Source organism: Hypanus sabinus, chromosome 30 (genome assembly GCF_030144855.1).
Source record: "Hypanus sabinus isolate sHypSab1 chromosome 30, sHypSab1.hap1, whole genome shotgun sequence".
NCBI lineage: Eukaryota > Metazoa > Chordata > Chondrichthyes > Myliobatiformes > Dasyatidae > Hypanus > Hypanus sabinus.
The window spans coordinates 15,917,681-15,937,478 of NC_082735.1; the positions used below are offsets into that span (position 1 = coordinate 15,917,681).

The 19,798-nt window shown below is 39.2% G+C and overlaps 1 protein-coding gene across 1 annotated transcript in view; it reads right to left on the reverse strand.

Moving 5' to 3' along the window:
• LOC132383421 (glutamate receptor ionotropic, kainate 3-like) overlaps positions 1–19,798 on the reverse strand; it is a 550,775-nt gene that overhangs the window by 316,651 nt on the left and 214,326 nt on the right. Inside the window, exons 6-8 of the mRNA XM_059954362.1 lie at positions 17,535–17,708; positions 10,150–10,293; positions 6,117–6,224 (exon numbers count right to left, since the gene is read on the reverse strand). Coding sequence (XP_059810345.1) covers positions 6,117–6,224; positions 10,150–10,293; positions 17,535–17,708 — 426 coding nt within the window. The remainder of the gene's footprint in view (positions 1–6,116; positions 6,225–10,149; positions 10,294–17,534; positions 17,709–19,798) is intronic.

The window sequence follows — 19,798 nt, forward strand, 5'->3', positions numbered from 1 at the left end:
AGCTAAGGCAGGTAATTTGAAAAGTCACAGAGAGATTAAGAGTATGTGCATTCATAAATCGCATGGAAATACTAATGGATTGACAACATGAATAGAATTGAAGAGCTAAACTGTCATTTGATGAAACTGCCTTCATCTAATTCAAAACGAGCTGATACTATCCAAATAGGTTTTGGCTCCATTAATTGAAGGGAGAAGAATGATTATATACACAACTCATGATCATCAGAAGATTTTCCTTGGCAGAAATATCACTCGCAAAGTTTCTGCATTAGCCAGAATAGACAATTATAGTTACAATGAAATGCCAAGTAATAACGGTGGTAAATGTGAATGACAATTCATTAAAACAATATGTAAAGCAGCTTCAAGGCAAAAGAGTATCTTGCAGTAAGAGACCTAATCACAAATCAAGATGAATTCTCAAGGTTTGTGACAGTAATAACATTGGGATAAATTTTAGGTAGTAAATCAACTTTTGCATAGTTTTGTTAGTATTAAGAACACTTGACAAAGAAAGTCAATTGTAACCTTGCATACAAGTTACTGTATCAGGCAGACTGATTGTTTTATAAGAATACTCAGTTCTTTGATTTATTCGGAATATGGTCATGGATACCGTGTATTGGCATCAGTTTACCATTTTGGCAGTGAAATCAGAACCAATGAAGACCATGGGTTGTCTTCTCGAGGTATGAATGGAATAACATAGGGAGAAATGTGGTATTGATGCACGTCACTACACACATTTCTACCACTTCCCACATCAAATGTCACACTACTGAAGAATTACTTGCTTCTTTTCCAATAGTCAATAATGCTAATGACCTTTGCAGCCAGACTAAATCACACTTAAAACACCAAGATAAATGGGGACACCTCCATTAGAATAAGAATTATTTCTTAATTAGTGAAAAGTGTTTTTCATTCCTCATGCTAACACATTTGTCATGCGCTCAAGTTAATTTGACTTCTATACAGCACTCCCGATGATTGATTTCTTCTACTGTGCCATTGGAAATAATAGTCCAATTCATTTTTCTAAACTATACAAATATATTCCACCACTATACTATACATCCATCACAGGTAAAGCCCTCCCAATCATTGAGCTCATCTACATGAAACGCTGCAAAGGCATGCAGTATCCATCATCACAGACTCCCACCACCCAAAATATGCTCTCTTCTCACTGCTGCCATCAGGAAGAAGGTACAAGAGCTTTAAGACTTGCACCACCAGGCTTAGGAACAGTTTCCACCACTCAACCATCAGGCTCTTGAACATCACTCACCTTCACTTGCCCCATCACTGAAATGTTCCCAAATCTAACGGACTCACCTTCAAGGACTCTTCATCTCATGCTCTTGATATTTAGATAGACAGATACCTTATTGATCCCAAAGGAAATTACAGTAGCACAGGAGCATTACCAGTGCACAGATATACAGATATTAGAAAAGAAGTAGAAAGAATAAAAAAATTATTTACTGCTTTATTTATTTATACTATTACTTCTTCTTTTTGTATTTGCACAGTTGATTATCTTCTGCACTCTGGTTGAAAGCCCTAGCCTGGCGGTCGGTCACTGATTCTGTTATAGTTACTGGTCCATAGTTGATTATGCCCACGAGAAAATGAATGTCAGCATTGTATATAGTGACATATATGTACTTCGATAATAAAACTTATTTTGTACTAAGACAGAAAAATAATTCATTTTTATTCACTCTTTATTCATCATAAGTGCCATGCAAACTGTCAGTTTATATTAGATGTCCAAAAGGTCTCTCTCTATTTTGAAATCTTTTCATTCTCACCTCAATTCAATTTCACATTCTGCTCTTCCTCCAGCATTTTGCCTGATCAAGGATAACTTCATTATAGTAGAGCATCCTATCATGCATAAAGTCTTTGAATGTTAATCCAAAGACAGGTCTTGCAGGTCTCTGAGTGGTGAGAACCATGCGTGACTTATCTGTGATGATGTACACTATGTTTTCCCTCGGTACTGAGTTGGTGGAACATTTTAGCTGTACCCTCCTGTGGACTTCATGCACGTGATCTGTTCAGAAAGGCTGCTGGAATCTAAACTGTAGAAAAAATTATGAACGAGCTGTTTCCCCCTTTCAGATCCTCATGGAATTATGGCTGAGATAAATTCACACAGAGGGACACAAAAACAAATTTGGGAGTATCCTGACTGGCTGATCTTGAACACTCTTAATTTTATCTCAATTAATTTTGAGCTCAGGTCTGTATTCTATTCACCGTATGTTTCCTCAAGAAATATCATAAGAGTATTGATGACTTCATAAACTAGGTTTAAGAAACTGGTGCAACATGCAAGACATTAGAGAAACTCAAAATGTCAGGAGCATCTATGGAGGAAAATGGACATAAATACTTTGGGTTGAGACACACTTCAGCATGTCCATTACTGTACTTTCTATAGATGCTGCCTGGTACACTGAGTTCCTCCAGCACCTTGTGTGTTGCTCTAGATATCTGCATCTATGAACTCTTACAACTCAATTAACAACTCTGGCAATGGAATGCTTGTGCAAACGCAGCCACTGTTTTGAGCTTGTTACTGTGTGGTAAATATCAGAGCAATATAGTGTATAAAACTGTCTCCACAACAAGCATATTATCACTTACACCATCCCTTTATAAATTTCCTAGACTTTCTCTGACATCTGATATTCACATATTCTTTCTAATAGCTGAATTTCACAAAATTGTCAATACTTAAAAAAGATTGACAATACTCACACTGAGCCAACTGTTTGCAACTACCGCATTTAATTGCAATTATGAGCTCACACACATTCCAATCTCTCTTCCAGAAGTGGTTCTCGTAAACAGGCTCACTTTCTGAAATTGTAAACCTCTGCGCCAGATTGTACCACTCACCTGGTCACTAGGGACAATTATCACTGTCACAAGGAAAATGTTAAAACTCCACAAAAACACTAGAGAAGATGCAAATTGAACCTGGATCACCAGAGCTTTCAGGCAGTAGCTGTATCACTGTGACACCCAACTAAATTATTGATTTTCATGATAGTGAAAATCTTATAGAAGACATAATAATTATTTATTTTTATTTTTATCTATTGATTTACGGCGTGAAATTAGCTCTCCCGGCCTGTCAAACCATGCTGCCCAGCAATCTCCCAATTTAATCATAGCCTAATCACTGGATAATTTACAAGGACCAATTAACCTACCATCTGGAATGTCTTTGGACCGTGGCAGGAAACTGGAGCACCCAGAGGAAACCCACGTGGTTCTGGCGAGAATGTACAGGCAGCAACGGGAATTGAACCCGGGACTCTGATACTGCTATCTCCTACACTACCTTGCTGCCCCAATTATGAAGCCTGATTTTCCTCTGTTATTCCTAAGGACTTGAGTTGGATGTAGTTATTGCACTTTTTATCAAGGCCATGCTTTAAAAATGAAGGGAAGAGTGAGAAAGGTGAGGGAAAGGTGAGGCAAAGGTTCACTAAAGATGGGAAATGAATGGACATTGAGCCAGATTATCCCCATCCAACTCACAGCCTGTACCTACACTTCAGCTCTAGTTCCTAGGATCCACATGGTTCCCAGCAACCCCCATTCCTTCGATGCTGGGACATTTATCAGCAGAGGAAGTCACGACTGGTGACCAGATTTCTAGATGATGCCTGTCCTCAGCATCAATATAAATGTCTTTGACAATTTGTATTGTGAAAAGCCTGTTTCGCTGTTTTTACTAATGTTCCTGGTGGACATTCAACAAATGCTGAGACTGGATTTAAATAATCAAAAGGAATACGTATTATTAAGAAAACAGAAAAAAAACTACTGTTAATTAGTTAACAACCTAAATAGAGAAAGACAGAAAAATAGGTAAAAACATATCTTTTAGAATCAAGCGAATGGGGCCACAATAATAGATGACACAAAGCTGGGAGCTCTGATAAGAAGTGTACAAAGTACAAAAAGTAAATTTATTATCAAAGTACACATTGTAGATGTTATCCTATACTGAGATTTATTTAATTGCGGGCGTACTCAGAAAATCAAAGAAACATAATCAATGAAAGATTTCACCCAACAGGACGGACAATGTGGATAAGACAATGAACTGTGCAAATGCAAAAGGAGAAAAAAATAAGTAATAAACATCATGAACATGAAATGAAGGGTCCTTGAAAGTGGGTCCATAAGGTTGTGGGAACAGTTCAATTATGGGCGAGTGAAGTTGAGAGAAGTTATCCCCCACTGGTTGCAAGTGTATCAGGCTTCTCAGCTAAGTAAGTTATGAGATGCCTCGGGAGTCAGTGCTGAATTTAAGGGTAGAGTGAGAGGGCAGGTTCTCTCACCTCAGTCCTCCACACTCTGTACATTGCAGTCAGCAGGTATGCAAGTACAGCAGGTGACGATACCAGTTTTGTGGCTGCTTGGCACTTGTCTATGAAACCACCAATTAACTCGTAGTCAACTTCATTCCACCGAGTCAAAGCAAAGGAAAGTAAAGAGCTAAGAGAAATTTGGTTGTAAAGATGGATTTTGATATTGAATTTGGGAAAGAAACATTTATATAGCCCTTTCCATAATGTCAGCACTTTACAGCCAAAAAACCACAGCAGTAATACAAGATTTAAAAAAATCAAATATCTGCAAACTCCAACAAATAGCAATATACAAATAAGCAGGAGGTTTGTTTCATTAATGCTGATTGGGATATAAATATTCCCATAGAGACAATTAAAATAATAACAGATTCATTCTACATTAACCTGAGAAGGCCTCAGTTTAATAGCTCATCTGAAAGAATAGTTAAGTTAAATACTTGCAAATCCATAAAATATTGCAATGTTGCTGTTGTTAACAAACTGGATTACAGATCAGGTAAAAAAAAATCATGCAATAATGCAGCAAGAACATCAAAACACAGTAACAGAAATTAAAGGAACAGGATTAGGCTGATCTTTGGACATGCTCAGTCATTCTACAAGATCAGGTCTGAACCACCCTTGTCCTCAAATTCACTCTGTACTCCCTTCCCAGACTCCTCACTTGTAAATTAAATGTCTATCAATCTTTGCGTAGAATATTTTGAATGAATCTACTACAACACTGTAAGGGGAAGAGAATTTCTGGAAACATGCCCTCTGAAAGTAAAGAAAACACCTTCATCAGCACTGTCTTAACGGTTTATCCCCTAATTCTGGACCTATTCACACCTTGTTCTAGAAACCTCCAATAGTGGAATCATCCTCCCAGCATCTACCATATCAATTCCCTTTAAAAGTTAAATTTTCCCAGTTAACCTTTCTTTATTGTAAACTCCAATAAGTCAAAACTGTTCAATCTTTTTTTTATATAACAACCCCCCTACTCCAAGAATTAACCTAACAAACCTTAGTGCCTGCCTCTAATATAAGCAAATACCCCTCAAATACAGAGCATGCAGTATTCCAGATTCAGCTTCAGCAATATCCCAGAATAGCTGCATCAGAACCTCCCAACATGCATACACCATATTCCTAAAATAAAGACCATTATTCCCTTCAGACTTCTTAATTACTTTTCGGACCAGCTGCTTTTTTAGATGTTTTATATACCAGAACTTCCATATCCCTCTGTAGCACAACATTTTGTTCTCATTCTGTTTAAGTAGTAATGTGCTTTTTCACTGTCTTTCAACGTAGATAACTGTACATTTCATTTCTATGAAATACAGTATATCATTAATTACTGGTTGTTTATGCTTGAATTTGTTCATTATAAAGTAATTGAGTTCTGCCGACATTCATTAGATTAAATGGGAAGTCTTCTATTTGAAACATTAACTCTGTTGCTCTTTCCACAGATATTAACTGATCTGCTGGGTATTTCCTGAGGTTTCAGTCAGTATTTTGTGGAATCTGATTTTTGTGGGCGTGAGTGCATGTACTTGCTTTTTCACGTATTTGCTACAAAGTGAAGGTGAGTGAACATTTAAACCCCAATTATGAGAGAGACTATATGAGAGATTTAGAAGTTTGTGTGCACTATTACAATATATCGTATTTTAACTTCAAACAATTAAAATAATTATAAGTACATGGAAACATACAAACCTTTTCTAGGCCATCTTCCTTAAGGCTGACAATGTCCAGATCAAAATCAGTTCGTAGTCCAGTGGTTTTGTTAAATGTGATTCGGCCTGTTAATCCTTCCCATTGAGCCTCAACAGAAAAATGCACGGTAGTAATTACACAGCAACAAAAATCATTACTCTAACAGTAAATTTTAATTACAACCTCAGAAGGAAATGATCCTAAATCCCCCTCCTTGTGGAAAATGATTAATTAATCATTGCTGGTCTTCATCCACTGCCTACAACTCACTCTATGATTCCCATTTGCCTCTGTGCACTGATTTATAGGCAAGCTGTTGTGAAAGTCATGTACCTTGTTTCAGACATTAATAAGATTATGTGTATCACTGTGGCTCAGATGTCAATTGGAAAAGAAAGGGTGTTGCTTTCATCTTGCCAGCTCCCACTGTAAGCTCTTATCTCAGAACCTTTGCAACTATATGTGTATCTGTCATGAGTAGAGCAAGTGAGTACTAGCTGGAAAGTCGTGGAACTTCTTATTAGCAATCTCATTAACCTTCATAACCCTTAGTGACTGGAAATTTGCTAGTTTGTGATGAATTATAAACTTGGGTTCATGCTGGACTCTATCTGTTAGTGCACCTGCTGACTTGTGACAGTAGTTGTGCGGGAATGATGAATTAATGCATTGGGTCACCTCCCGGGAATTACACTGGAACAATTCTAATGCTCCATTGGACTGCCAAACAGTGGAATTAGTGTGCTCACAATCCACCTTTTTTCTAATGCTGTGGAGCATCATGGTAACAATGATACAAGGTGCACATCCATGACTGGAATTATGAGCTTCTGTTTGATCTGGTGTGGAATCCATTGGATGGTTTGTATGGAACAATAAGACGCATGTGTGAATTCTGAACTAAGTTAACACACTAGAGGGTCAACATAGTCGTCAATGCTGGGTGCTGATGATGCTTCGTTCAGGCTGGGCCTTTTGGAAACTTGAGGTAGACTTCTGACTCATGTCAATATTATGGCTGAATATAAGGCCAACACTTTTGAAAATACAATCAAGTGCAATCACCTCTGCACCCCTTAATAGTATGCCAGTTAACAACCTGTTATAGCAATGTGACTGATACAAAAGCCACATTAAGAATAATCTCCTTAATGGTTTTCAGAAGACCAATTAGAAGAACATCCCTCTATAAAATTCGCTGAATGCGTTTTCTGTTTGCCCCCTTGTTAAAAATGTTGATTAATAGAACATTTTTCTATGTGATACAATATTTACCTAGAAGTCACTGCTGGGGGTTAAGGCAATCTGGATAGAAATGTCATGGTCTCTTGTCCATTTGAAGCCCATGTTGGCACTCAACAACTTGAACTGTGACTCCAATAAAACCTGAAAGGATTTTTAGCCAAATCTCCTAAAACTCCTCGAACCCCAAATGCATTCCTGAAATGTACCTGTCATAACTGACCATGGGGCAGAAGGTTACTCTTCCTGAAGGCATGTGAGTGTTGGACAGAGTCATATTAGTTTATAAACAGAGTCACCCAAAGGCACCATTTAACATTTTTGAAGGATACTGAGTACATCCGGTATAAAACAGAAGGGCTCAACAGCCCTCTTCTTTCAAAACAAATTGATGAGGTGCGATGAAGCAAGCTCAGTTTTTTTGCTCTTGATAAGACTCTTCTCATTCTCTTTTGCACTGAACCTGCCTCGGTGGGGTGGGGGGGGGGGGGGTTTCATGTTTTCAATCCACTGTGTTTGTTCAAATCTATATTGAGAATGCCCAAGATGCCAACTGAGTAATCACTTTTACAAGCCTTTTCTCCTGGACTTTGCATTGGTGTTGATTGTATGCAAACAAGCAAACTATATTTAATGGGAAGTAAAACTGTTTTCAGTATGAGCTTTATTCATTACTTGTACGTAGAAGCACAATGAAATGCATCATTTTATATCAAAGGCCGACGCAGTGTGAGTGTGGCATGTTCTCTCCTCTCAGATTCCATGTTCATCAGCCCTTTGGTCTTTTCCAGCTTTTTACATTGTTCCAACTCTCCTCCTTCCCTCATCTCATATCAACCTCCCTTCACCTGCACATATCTATCACCTGCCGGCTATTGTTCTGTCCTTTCCCACACTTCTTGATAATGGGGTATCTCCCCTCTTTCTTTCCAGTCCAGATGAAGGATCCAGCTCAAAGAGTTGACTGTTTCTTTCCCTGCATAGATGCTGTTTCGCCTGCTGAGTTCCTGCAGGAGTCTTATTTTTGCACCAGACTCCAGCATCTGAAGACTCATGTGACGCCTCTCTACACATCTGATCCCTATTCTTGTGAAGAATCTATCACTTCAATGAACCAGGCTCATCCAGCTGCAGAGGCACTAAGGAGTATGACAGATTTCTATGAAATACAGTATATCATTAATTACTGGTTGTTTATGCTTGAATTTGTTCATTATAATGTAGTGTGGGGTGGGTGCGGGGCAGTTAACAACCTTCTGCTCTGTACTACATTATAATGGACCTTCATGAAGCCAAGTAGTACAGAGCAGAAGGTTGTTAACTGCCCCGCACCCACCCCACACTACTGAAAAATCAACGTGATTAGCCAACCCAAATGGATTTTCAACAGAGCCCTGCAAATTTCACCCCTTCATGTAATTCCAATTTCAAATTGCAAACAGATTTTTTAAAAGTAAAACCTTCTCCTATTGTCAAGTTCCTTTTTCAATCTCCTCAAAACAATACCTTCTGCTTACCAATTCTGGTACAGTGGGAACCACTTCTCCTTGTTATCTTTATCATTCTGATTCTCTCAGATTATCTCTTAACTGCCTCAGCTCTAATGATAATGCCTGCACTTATTTTTAGGTCCTCTGTGTAAATTTTGTCCTCGATATAATTGTATTAAATCTTTTGTTACATCAATGTTGCACTTTGCTGTTTGGAACTGGGTTACAGTGAAAACATGACATTGGTTAGCTTCCCTTGAACAGAGAACCTTCTGTTGCTCTTCATATTGCAATTCTAAAACAGGCACTAAAATCCTGGTATAACAAGGAAATTCATAGAAAGGCAGCATACCAACAAGGGTTGTTGCTCTAAAATAGACTATGTTAGTTACAAGGCAACACACACAAAATGCTGCAGGAGCTTGGCAGGTGAGACAGCATCTATGGAGATGAATAAACAGTCGCGTTTTGGGCCGAGACCCTTCTTCAAGACTGAGAAGGGGGAAGACACCAGAATAAAGAGTTGGGGAAGGGGAAGGAGGCAAGCTGGAAGGTGATAGGTGAAGCCAGGTGGGTGAGAAAGGTTAAGAGCTGGAGAAGGTGGCATCTGCTAAGAGGGAGTTACAAGATAAGAGTTCCTCATCTGTTAGTTACAAGATAGAGTTCCGAAAGAGCCAATAAACTCTTGGAAAGTGTGTGGACTGAGTGCAGGCATCCAACATTGAATAAGTTCATGAGAATGATATACTTTCCTACAGAGAGAAAGGTCTGAGTCCCTGTAAACATGTCACCCCAAAGCTTTCAAGAGGTGGAAGAGGTTTTTTTTTAATTATTATTATTCCTCTCCCAGTTTGAATGGACAGGGGAGGGAGGATGTAATTGTATAAAGATGGGTATGACGGTTAGAAGGTTACACTGTTTTTGATCAAGGCAGACTCAAAGGCTTATCTTTCCCAGTGCCTTTCTTCATATGTTTAACCTCTCCAACCAGATTTATGAAATACTGGCAAAGAATTCAGGAGAATCCATTTATTTTCTGTCATGCCCAAAGCTCCAATGGAGTGTACAGGGTAATCAGCAATGAATTTTATACCTTCCTCACAACAAATATCCCACCAATCAGGTGAGAAAATGACAGAGGAAGTCCTGTTAACAGATTTCATAATGAATATTGCTGCAGTGTTGAAATGTCCACAATCATTTTGCGTGTTTAATGTAAATTTGATTTCACATCATTCCAAGAGGCAAGAAATGAGCACCACATATTGGTGGACACACACGTTCTCAAAATTGGTCATTACCTCTTTTATGAAGTTCATGAAGCGGCTTCCAAATCGCCAGGGCTTGTGCCTATGGCACTGCAAAGAGTTAACGGTCATCTGAGGCGATCGTTGATAGGACATTGATACAATATGAACTGCATCGTATGTCAGAGCAGCATCTGTCTGAAATAAATGTGAAAACTGTTTAAGTTGATTTCTCAAAATGCCTTTGCTTTCTGCAAATACATTAGCTCTGAATAGGTACCCTGCCTTTGACAGCTAACCTTTATATTACAGTGTGATCCAGATATTACACTGCACTGCAACATTACTTACACCGTAAATTAACCTGTCAACGTTACGCATTTTTATTACTTTGAATCAGTCCTATTCAAAATATAACTTCTATAAAATTTTTCCAAAGGCGTGGTGACAAACTGCCATCTATTCTTCTGTTCAGAGTTTTTAAATCTAAGTCTAAATGATGCAGATGAATTTATAAAAAACGTATCTTGCAGGTGAGTGAGCTTCTTGTTTGCCACACCATCAGAGCTTACTGAAGGCTTAGACTCAGTGCTGGCTACAAGGCAGCTGGGGTAAAGGTGGGATCCATCTAGTACTGTATCTAATTTGTTTGCCGCCTCAGTCAGGAGTGAAACGGAGAAGAGGTTATTATTTCAGCAGTACAAACTTGCTTGAGTGCAGTGAGTTATTTAGTTAGATTGTGGTACCTCAGGAAAATATTTAGCTTTCAGGATTTCTGGCTCTGGAAATTTTTTTATTCTTTCATGAGAATATTCTTTGAGAGATATCATCCCTTAAATAATATATTTTATGTGAACTAGAAAGTGACCTGTTTGAATGATTTACCATATTGATTTTATAGAGCTTATCATCTTCGAGAGATGCTTGAATTTGAATAATAGACAGTATGTCACTCATAGTAGACACTTGATTGTACTAAATCTATCAGGCATTTAAACAAGGAAAAGCAAGTTTACTCCTTCCAAGAGTCTACTGTCCAGAGTCAACACTGGCGATTTCTATTTACGCAGGACCTCAAATACAGATACAAATCAAGAAATGTCAGAGTTGAATACCAAGACAGAACAAGAAATATTGCCTCAGTCATCCAGGGCACAGGCTCCTCATCAATAGACACTGATTTATTCCGCATGCAGAAGGTGGACTGAACTAATAATGTGGATACACAGGAGCTGAGTGAGCCAGGGCTGACTCTGAGTGAGTCCACAACGTTGCTCAGCCCAGTGTCCAAGGCACTTTGACAGCTCGCTGGCCGTCAAAGTCATTATACATAATGTTAAGTACTTCCGAGACATTCAAAGTTGAATCTAATGAATTTAGCTAATTTTAAAAATGTCTAAAGTTAACAAACTTCTCAGCAAACTTTATCAAAAACATTAAAGTACACATGGTAATTAAGATTATTGAAATAAATTAAGTTGAACATGTAGCTTTTCCCAAGTGGTCATCAATTCCATTCAAATGAATCGGTTATGTTTATCTTCTGGCCTTCCCTGGAGTAAAGAGGAAGAGTGGATCTAAACCCTCTCATCAGCATCTTAAATGATGGAATTGACAGTGTGGTGGCCAAGTTTGCAGACGATACAGATAGGTGGAGGTACAGGCAATGTTGAAGATGTAGGGAGTCTACAGAAGGACTTGGACAGATTGTGAGAATTGTCGAAGAAGTGGCAGACGCAATATAGTGTAGGGAAGAGTACAATCATGCACGTCGGTAGAAGAAAGAAAGTATAGACTGTTTTCTAAACAGGGAGAAAAATCAAAAATTAGAGGTGAAAAGGAACTTTGGAGTCCTTGAGCAGGATTCACTGAAAGTTGACTTGCAGGTTGAGTCAATGGGTTCTGAAGGCAAATGCAATGTTAGCATTTATTTTGAGAGGACTAGAATATGAAAACAAGGATATGATGTTGAGACTTTCTAAGGCTTTGGTCAGACCACATTTGGAGCATTCTGAGCAGTTCTGGGCCCCTTATCTATGAAAATATGTGCTAGCTTTGGAGAGGATCCAGAGGAGGTTCGCAAAAATGACTCCAGGAATGAAAGGGTTAACATTTGAGGAGCTTTGGGCCTGTAGTCACTGGAGTTTAGAGGTATGTTTGGGGGGGGGGGGGAAGCTATTAAATATGGAAAGGTCTAACAGAATGGATTGGGAAAGGATGTTTCCTTTAGTGGGTGAGTCTCGGACCAGAGGGCACAGCTTCAGAATAGAGGGATGTCCATTTAGAACAGAGATTGGAAGGAATTTCTCAGCCAGATCATCGCATATCTGTGGAATTATTTGCCACGGATGGCTGTAGAGGCCAAGTCATTGAGTATATTTAAAGCAAAGATTGACAGATTCTTGGTTAGTTGGGGTGTCAAGGGTTACAAGGAGAAGACAAGAGAATGTGTTTGAGAGGGGTAATAAGTCAGCAATGATGGAATGGCACAGCAGACTTGATGCCTTATGGTCTTATATAAATATTCAGCCACTAGCCCCAATGGAGATGACAAACAGATGTGCCGACATCTCAACTACAGCTTGTCTCCTATCACTCGCTTTGCAGGAGTCTGAGACAAGTAAGTCCATGAATAATTAAGGGCCAAAGCTTCTCTTTGGGATTGCCAGTCATCAGTCAGCATGATTAGCTCCACTGAGGAAGTGATTATAGTGAAGATTTTGAGCAGTCCATTCATGGCAGGAAGGTCCGTGAATTTCCAGGGAGGGAGCCTAGGTATAAAGGCACAACTGCTAATAGTGTGACTGAGTGGGCCTGGAGCTGAAGGGACAACACCAAAGGCAGAAGGACTGGTGGACAGAACAGAGGAGCTGCAAGAGGTCCTATGATAACCAATGTAGATGGGTGCTCTTTTGCAAAACAAGCAAGATCAACCTACTCAATAAACAATCTGGTTAGGAATAGTCAAAGCAAAGTAAACATTGCCATAAAAGCAGAATAATTTCTCCAGAGAAACACGGTGATTGATGGATATTTAAATGATGTGCATAAAATCAATTTCTGTCACTTAAAGAGCTGTGTGCCACTAAGTTTTATTGACAAGAGAATTATCTCATCCTCTTCATTCTGGCTGGTTTGAGTTGCCACCAAGTACAACCTTGACTAGCAGTTATCACTTTGCAGTCGTGGAACCTTACTGCACGCAAAATGCTTAGCAGATCACTACAGGTAAACATATCTAGTAAATGTGCTTCATTAATTGTAAAATGCCTTGAGAAATACTGAATATGTGAAAAACAGAATATTATTAGAGTTCTATGTGAACAAATCACTGATTTATGTTAACTGAACTAATCAAACGTTGGGCTTTATACGTTTTTTTTCTTTCTTCTCTTGTTTCTTGACACAAGCAACATAAAAGAGTGCTCAAAACTGTACGTGAATGCTCCCCTCCACAATCTGAGGCAGCAATTTAGATTGGCTGTTGCTTTTCTGAGTTCAAGGTCAAGTTTACTGTCATTCAACCGTATACGTGTACAGTGCCAAACAAAACAACATTCCTCCAGACTCAGGTGCACAACACGGTACATATAACTCACACACAACAGATAAAGTAACATTACCTCAAATAAATTAACAAGTAATAAAATATATCCAGAAGAGTGACATTTGGCATAAGGTGCACTTAGAATACCAGTTAGGAACTAAGCAATATAATGTTGCTGGATCTGTATATGTGTCGAGACCTGGGTGGCGACAGAAAGTTCAGTGGTCTCATGGCCTGGGGGAAGAAGCTATTTCCCATCCTCTAAGTCCTTGTCATAATGGTATGGTACCTCCTACCTGATAGTAGGGAGAGGGGAGGTCAAAGAGATGGTAGGACAGATGAGAAGGATCTGTGACAATGCTAAGGGCCCTGCATTTGTAGCGTTCCTGATAAATATCTTGGATAGATGGAAGAGTGACCCCGATGATCCTCTCCGCAGTCCTTTGTAGGGTCCCGCGGTCAGATTCCATGCAATTTCTGTGCCAGGCAGTGATGAGGTGGGTCAGGACACTCTCAATGGCAAATTAAAAAGTAATTTGAGAAACCTCCAACCTCAGTGCACGCACTCTTAGACAATGTACAGGGAATGAAGGGCAGCAAGTCTGAAAATCCTCAAATTGTGTTGCTCAGCAACATCGCTCCAACACTTCACTATTTTTTCCAGAAACAAACTTAAAGGAAGCAGCAATGACAGCCAATAAAAGCAGGAAAGCTTCTTCAGAAAATTAAATAAACACAGGATTTTCACCTATAAATGATAGGTCTGAAATCAATGCCATGTATGAAAGATAGCATGACTGACAGAGGAATTAACCAATCAACTCAGCCTACGTGACACCGCATTATCACCATATACAGCTTTCAAAACTATTACGGTACCTTGTATTTTCCCCTAATATTCAAGGGATCAACTTTCATGATGATATTAATTTCTAGGAAAACAGTTGGGAACTATAGGAAGGGTTACCTCATTACAGAAAGGGTGTGGAAGCTTTAGAAACGGCGAGGAAGCAATTTACCAGGATGCTGACAGGATTAGAGAGCACGTCTTCTGAGGCAAGGTTGAGTGAGTTCGAGCATTTCTCTTTGGAGTGGAGGAGAGGTGATCCTATACAGGTGTATAAGGTGATAACAAGTACAAATATACAGTGGCTGGCCCGTGCCTTTTTCCAAAATTGGCAATGGCTAATATGAGAGGATGTAATCTTATGGTGATTGGAGGAAAGTATAAGGGGGATGTCAAAGAAAGGGTTTTTTTTTACATAGAGATGGTAAACATGTGGAATGTACTGCCAGGGCTGGTGATCAAGGCCAATACATTAGAGATATTTAGGAGACTCATTGATATAGGGACATGGATGAAAGAAAAATGGAGGGCAATGTGAGAGGGAAGCGTTAGATTGAAATTGGAGTAGCTTAAAAATGTTGGCCAAATATTATGGGCTGTAGGGCCTGTACTGTACTTTAATGATTCTATGTTCTATGAACTGTTTTTGACAGTTTTATCTAGACTTTGAGATCCAACATTTAAAAGCCTGATGGACGACTGTGAAATGTGCAGGGAAGAAGGTTTGCAATAAAATACTGATGAACATGCACTATTTTGGCACTTTGTAAATGGAAGTAATATTGATATTGCTTGTTCCTAAGTACATTACTAAAGAATGCAGATTAGGGAACAATAGGATAAAATTAGCCTCAAGAGCTTTTACCCAATTAAACATGCCCATGTGATGCTACAAACAAATGCTGAGTGAAGGTAAAGACAGAAACTATTTTAGAGAACTTGAGCACCAAATTTAGATGTGAGGGATGACTCCATCTCTTCCCAATCTGCCAATTAAGCCGTTACATTATACCAGCTTGTGAGAATGAATTGTTAACAGAATTAGCACAAAAACAAGTCGAGGAGAGGAAAACCAGGTAAGAAATCAAAGGGGTGGAATAGTATTTTCTATATATCAACTAGGGCACCAGTTAATGGAGTCACAATGTCACAGCACTCTTGCGCTGGTTCCATCTTGTGATCACTTCATGCTGTCTGTGTAAAGTCTGCAACAAGCTTTTCCTTCAGCACTATCTGCTTTCCTCCCACATCCTGAAAATGTGAGAACTGATTGGTTATTGAGCCAATGTAAAAAGTCCTCAGCAACTTGGTGAGAGTTAAGACCTCAGGGCTTGCTGAAGAGAAAAGAGGGAGAATAAAAATGGGATTAGTATAGAGTGTCTAGTCGGTGAGAAGCCCTTAGCACTGTCAAGGTCCCCTCCTATCTGTCCCACAATTTCTTTGACATCCTACCATCAGGCAGAAGGTCCAAGAATAAGCACTATTAGGCTGAGTAACAGCTTCTTCCCCTGGACTGTATGACTTCAGGACACCCTGCTACCACCCAGTAGACATTACTTATGACAGCGCCAGTAGCATTACACTGTTGTAAACTTAACTATCTGTAGTATAGGCACTTTATGTCAACTTGTACATCTACACAATGTTTTAAATATTATTGTGTTAATATTACTTTAAGTGCTGTATGTGATAAATGTACTGTGATTTGCACCTTGGTCACACAGGAACATTGTTTCATTTAGTTGTTTACATGTCTACAGCTGCACCACAAGGACTTGAACGTGAAGAACCCAATAGGAAGATTATTTCTGTGCCATATCTCTCAATGACTCTACAACATAACATTCTTCCCAGCTCTTTAGCTTTTAGCATTAATACACAGGAGGGCATTTGTCCCACCAGGCCTCATCAGCTCTCACAGCAATCCACTCCTTCACTTATCTCCATGTGACCCATTCTCTCTCAGATGCCCATCCACTACCCCAACCCCCTCACCCCTCAATTCTTCATTGACCCTCCTACACAGGGAATAATTCGGAGCGGCCAATCAACTTAACAACCAACATATCTATGGGATACAGGAGGAAGCTAGGGAAAACAAAGGGGGAACATGCAAACCCCATTTAAACATATCAGGATCGTGCCCAGCTCACGGGAGCTGTGAGACAGCAGCACTAATCATTGTGCCAGCAGTAAGTTTTTGCCCCACATTAATCTTCCCTTACTCAACATTGTTCCTTTTTACCCTCTATATCCTCTACTTCTAGGAAAGAAATCTTTCTCCTTTATTGCTTTGTTGATTTTTTTTTTCTCTCTGTCCCTGCCCTTTGCATTATTTCCCCTCAGCTGCTTCCATTGAGCTGTTGGGAAAATCTTTGAAATCTTCGGCATGAGGTTAGAAAATAATGCAGTCAACACAATTGACATTGTGGACAATGAAACAGGAAAGCCCTTGTGATGTTACAAATTTGTAGCATCATAAGGGTAATGACTCGTTGAGGAAGCCATAGAAACTACAACAGCCCAACAACAACCCGGCAATAGCAGGAGGCTCTCTCGATAGATTTCTCCGTCAAATAACCAACAGAATAAAGGGGGAGGTTTTATTTAGCCTGACCGTTCAATGGAGAGGCATTTAATTTATTTCCATGAAATTTCTTTTCATGAGAATAAATAAAAGATTGATCAAAGGAATTTGAGGGATTATTCCCTGTAGAAATTTTGATATCTTTTTGTGAACTGTTGCTGACTTTTTACACACGTCACTCTGTACTTTAGACATACATTGATCTCACTCCAGCCAGAAGACCTTTAAGCTTATGTTGGATCTTTAGTCATACGAAACATTTGTTCTATAGTGAGGAGAGGTTAAGTATCAGGAAACCAAAAGAAGCAACTAGGTCATTATTTTGGAAGAGTTTGTTGGCAAAAAAAATCTATATCTATATAAAATTATGTTTTATTATTATAAAGAAAGCATGTAAGGGTTCCCTGTCCATAAATTTTTAAAAAGGGCATGCCTTGTGATTTGGAAGTCTATCGTACCGTCATAATTCCATCCAGTAAGCCAGAATCTGCACTGGGAGGTGCCTGGAGCCTTTCCATAGACCACTTTTCAATGATTGAAGCAACATGCAGGTTTTCTGTGTTTAAAATTCGAAATCCTGTCATGTTTACCCCACAGTAGCGATAGGAATCCAAGTCGAGGGCGAAGAGATCCTGTGAAAGAGAGAGGAAGTTCCATGTTAGGACATTTCACACGCTGTATGTTATGAATAGCCGCACTGTCTCTTTTGTTCCCAGTGCAGCCGCCTTCAATCAAAGGCACACTCAAGTGCTTTGCTGTTCGACATTCTTTCAGCTGCAATGATCAATATTGTCCACTGTTTAAGACCCTCCAGAGCTAAACCCCAACCACTGTAAGAATCTGCTAGGCACTGTGACATCTCAGTTGTAAAAACAAATAGGTTTGAATTGGGTTATAATTAATTACAAGAATTCTGAACTTCAATTGTGTCTATTAATAAAACTGCCATGGTAACAGAGGACTTGACATTTGCATAGTCAAAGTACCGTGCCAAGAGCTGAGAAGTTTCTTTCATAAGTTGCTTAATTTGCTTTCAATCTCTGCTGCCTTTGATGTGAGTTCCATGAACACAAAACAAATTATGCAGAAGTGTCTGACTGTAAACTCTACCAGAAAATAAAGACCCAAGAAACAGCAGAAGCAGGCCAGTTGGCTCTTCGAGGATTGCTTCACCATTGACTAAGATCACAACTGATCTTCTGCTTCAGCACCACTTTCCCGCACAATGTCTGTAATTCCTTTATTTGCTTAATATCCAAATATTTATCGACCTCTGTCAGAAAGAACTCTCAAAAGAATTAATTATGGTTGAATGTAGTAATCTCTCATTTATTTTTCAGAACTCTAAAAACCTGCTTAATGTCCCCTCTTATGGGCAAACTCCCTCATCACAGAAATGAAGAAAAATTAACTGCAGATGCTGGAAATCTGAAATAGAACAAAAAATGCTGAAAGTACTCAACTGGTTGGGTATTGTTCAGAGAGGGAACAGCAGAAGTAAATGTTTCAGGTTGATGACCTTTCAGCATTCTAAAGAAACGTCACCAACCTGATCTGTTTTCACTGATATACTCTCTCCACAGATGTGACATCACTTGCTGAGTATTTCCATCATTTTGTCTTTATATCAGTTTGGTGAAGCATGATTCCACAGCCTGTATTGCAAGTGTATCCTCCATTAGATATGGAGATTAAATCTGTGCACAGTATTCCTATTGCGGGCTCAACCAGGGAACACACATCAGAATCCGTTTAATATCACTGGCATATGTTGTGAAATTTGTTAACTTCATGGCAGCAGTACAATGCATACATGATAAATAAGTTTACAGAGAAAAGTGAGTTACATTAATTGTATAATGTATATGTCTATTAAATAGTTAAGTTCAAATAATTAGTGCAAGAAAACACAAATAAAAGAAGTAGTGAGGTTGTGTTTATGGCTTCAATGTCCATTCAGAAATCAGATTGCAGAGGTGAAGAAGTTGTTCTTGAATCACTGTGACACATCTCCTCTGACCCCACATATGGTACACTTCTATAGTTGCCCCCTACAAACTTACCCATGGATCCCAAACTGTTGCCACAACAGAGACCACTTCACATGGCAAAACCCCATGCCATCCAATGTATACCTATACTATAACATGTACTTGCAGGCTTCAAGTAAATGTGAATGTACAAAGATATTTACGTTTTTCTGAACACAAGCATTTCTCAATTTTTCATCATTCAAAAAGATGTTCTGCTTTTTCATTTTTTGTTTGCCGTAGTGAATAACCTGGCATTTTTCCATACGTTTCTCCACCTGACATTTAGCCAGTCTATATTCTCACAAATACAAGAAAATCTGCAGCAACTGCAAATTCAAAGCAGCACACACAAAATGCTGGAGGAGCTCAGCAGGCCAGGCAACATCTATGGAAAAGAGTAAGCAGCCAATGTTTTGGGCTGAGACTCTTCATCGCGACTCACTTTTCCATAGAGCTGCCTGTCCTGAAACCAGAGAGCCTAGAAGAAACCCACAGTACATGCAAACTCCACACAGACAGCACAGCAGTCGGAATCCAACTCAAGTTGATGCAGTTGATGCACTACAAGGCATGATCCCCTTACTTTCAACAGCAAGGAAAATCTACAGTCATTATCTGATTGCCTGACATTGACGTAACACAGAGATGAAACTCTAAGTATTCAACAACCTGTTGAATACTCAAACCCT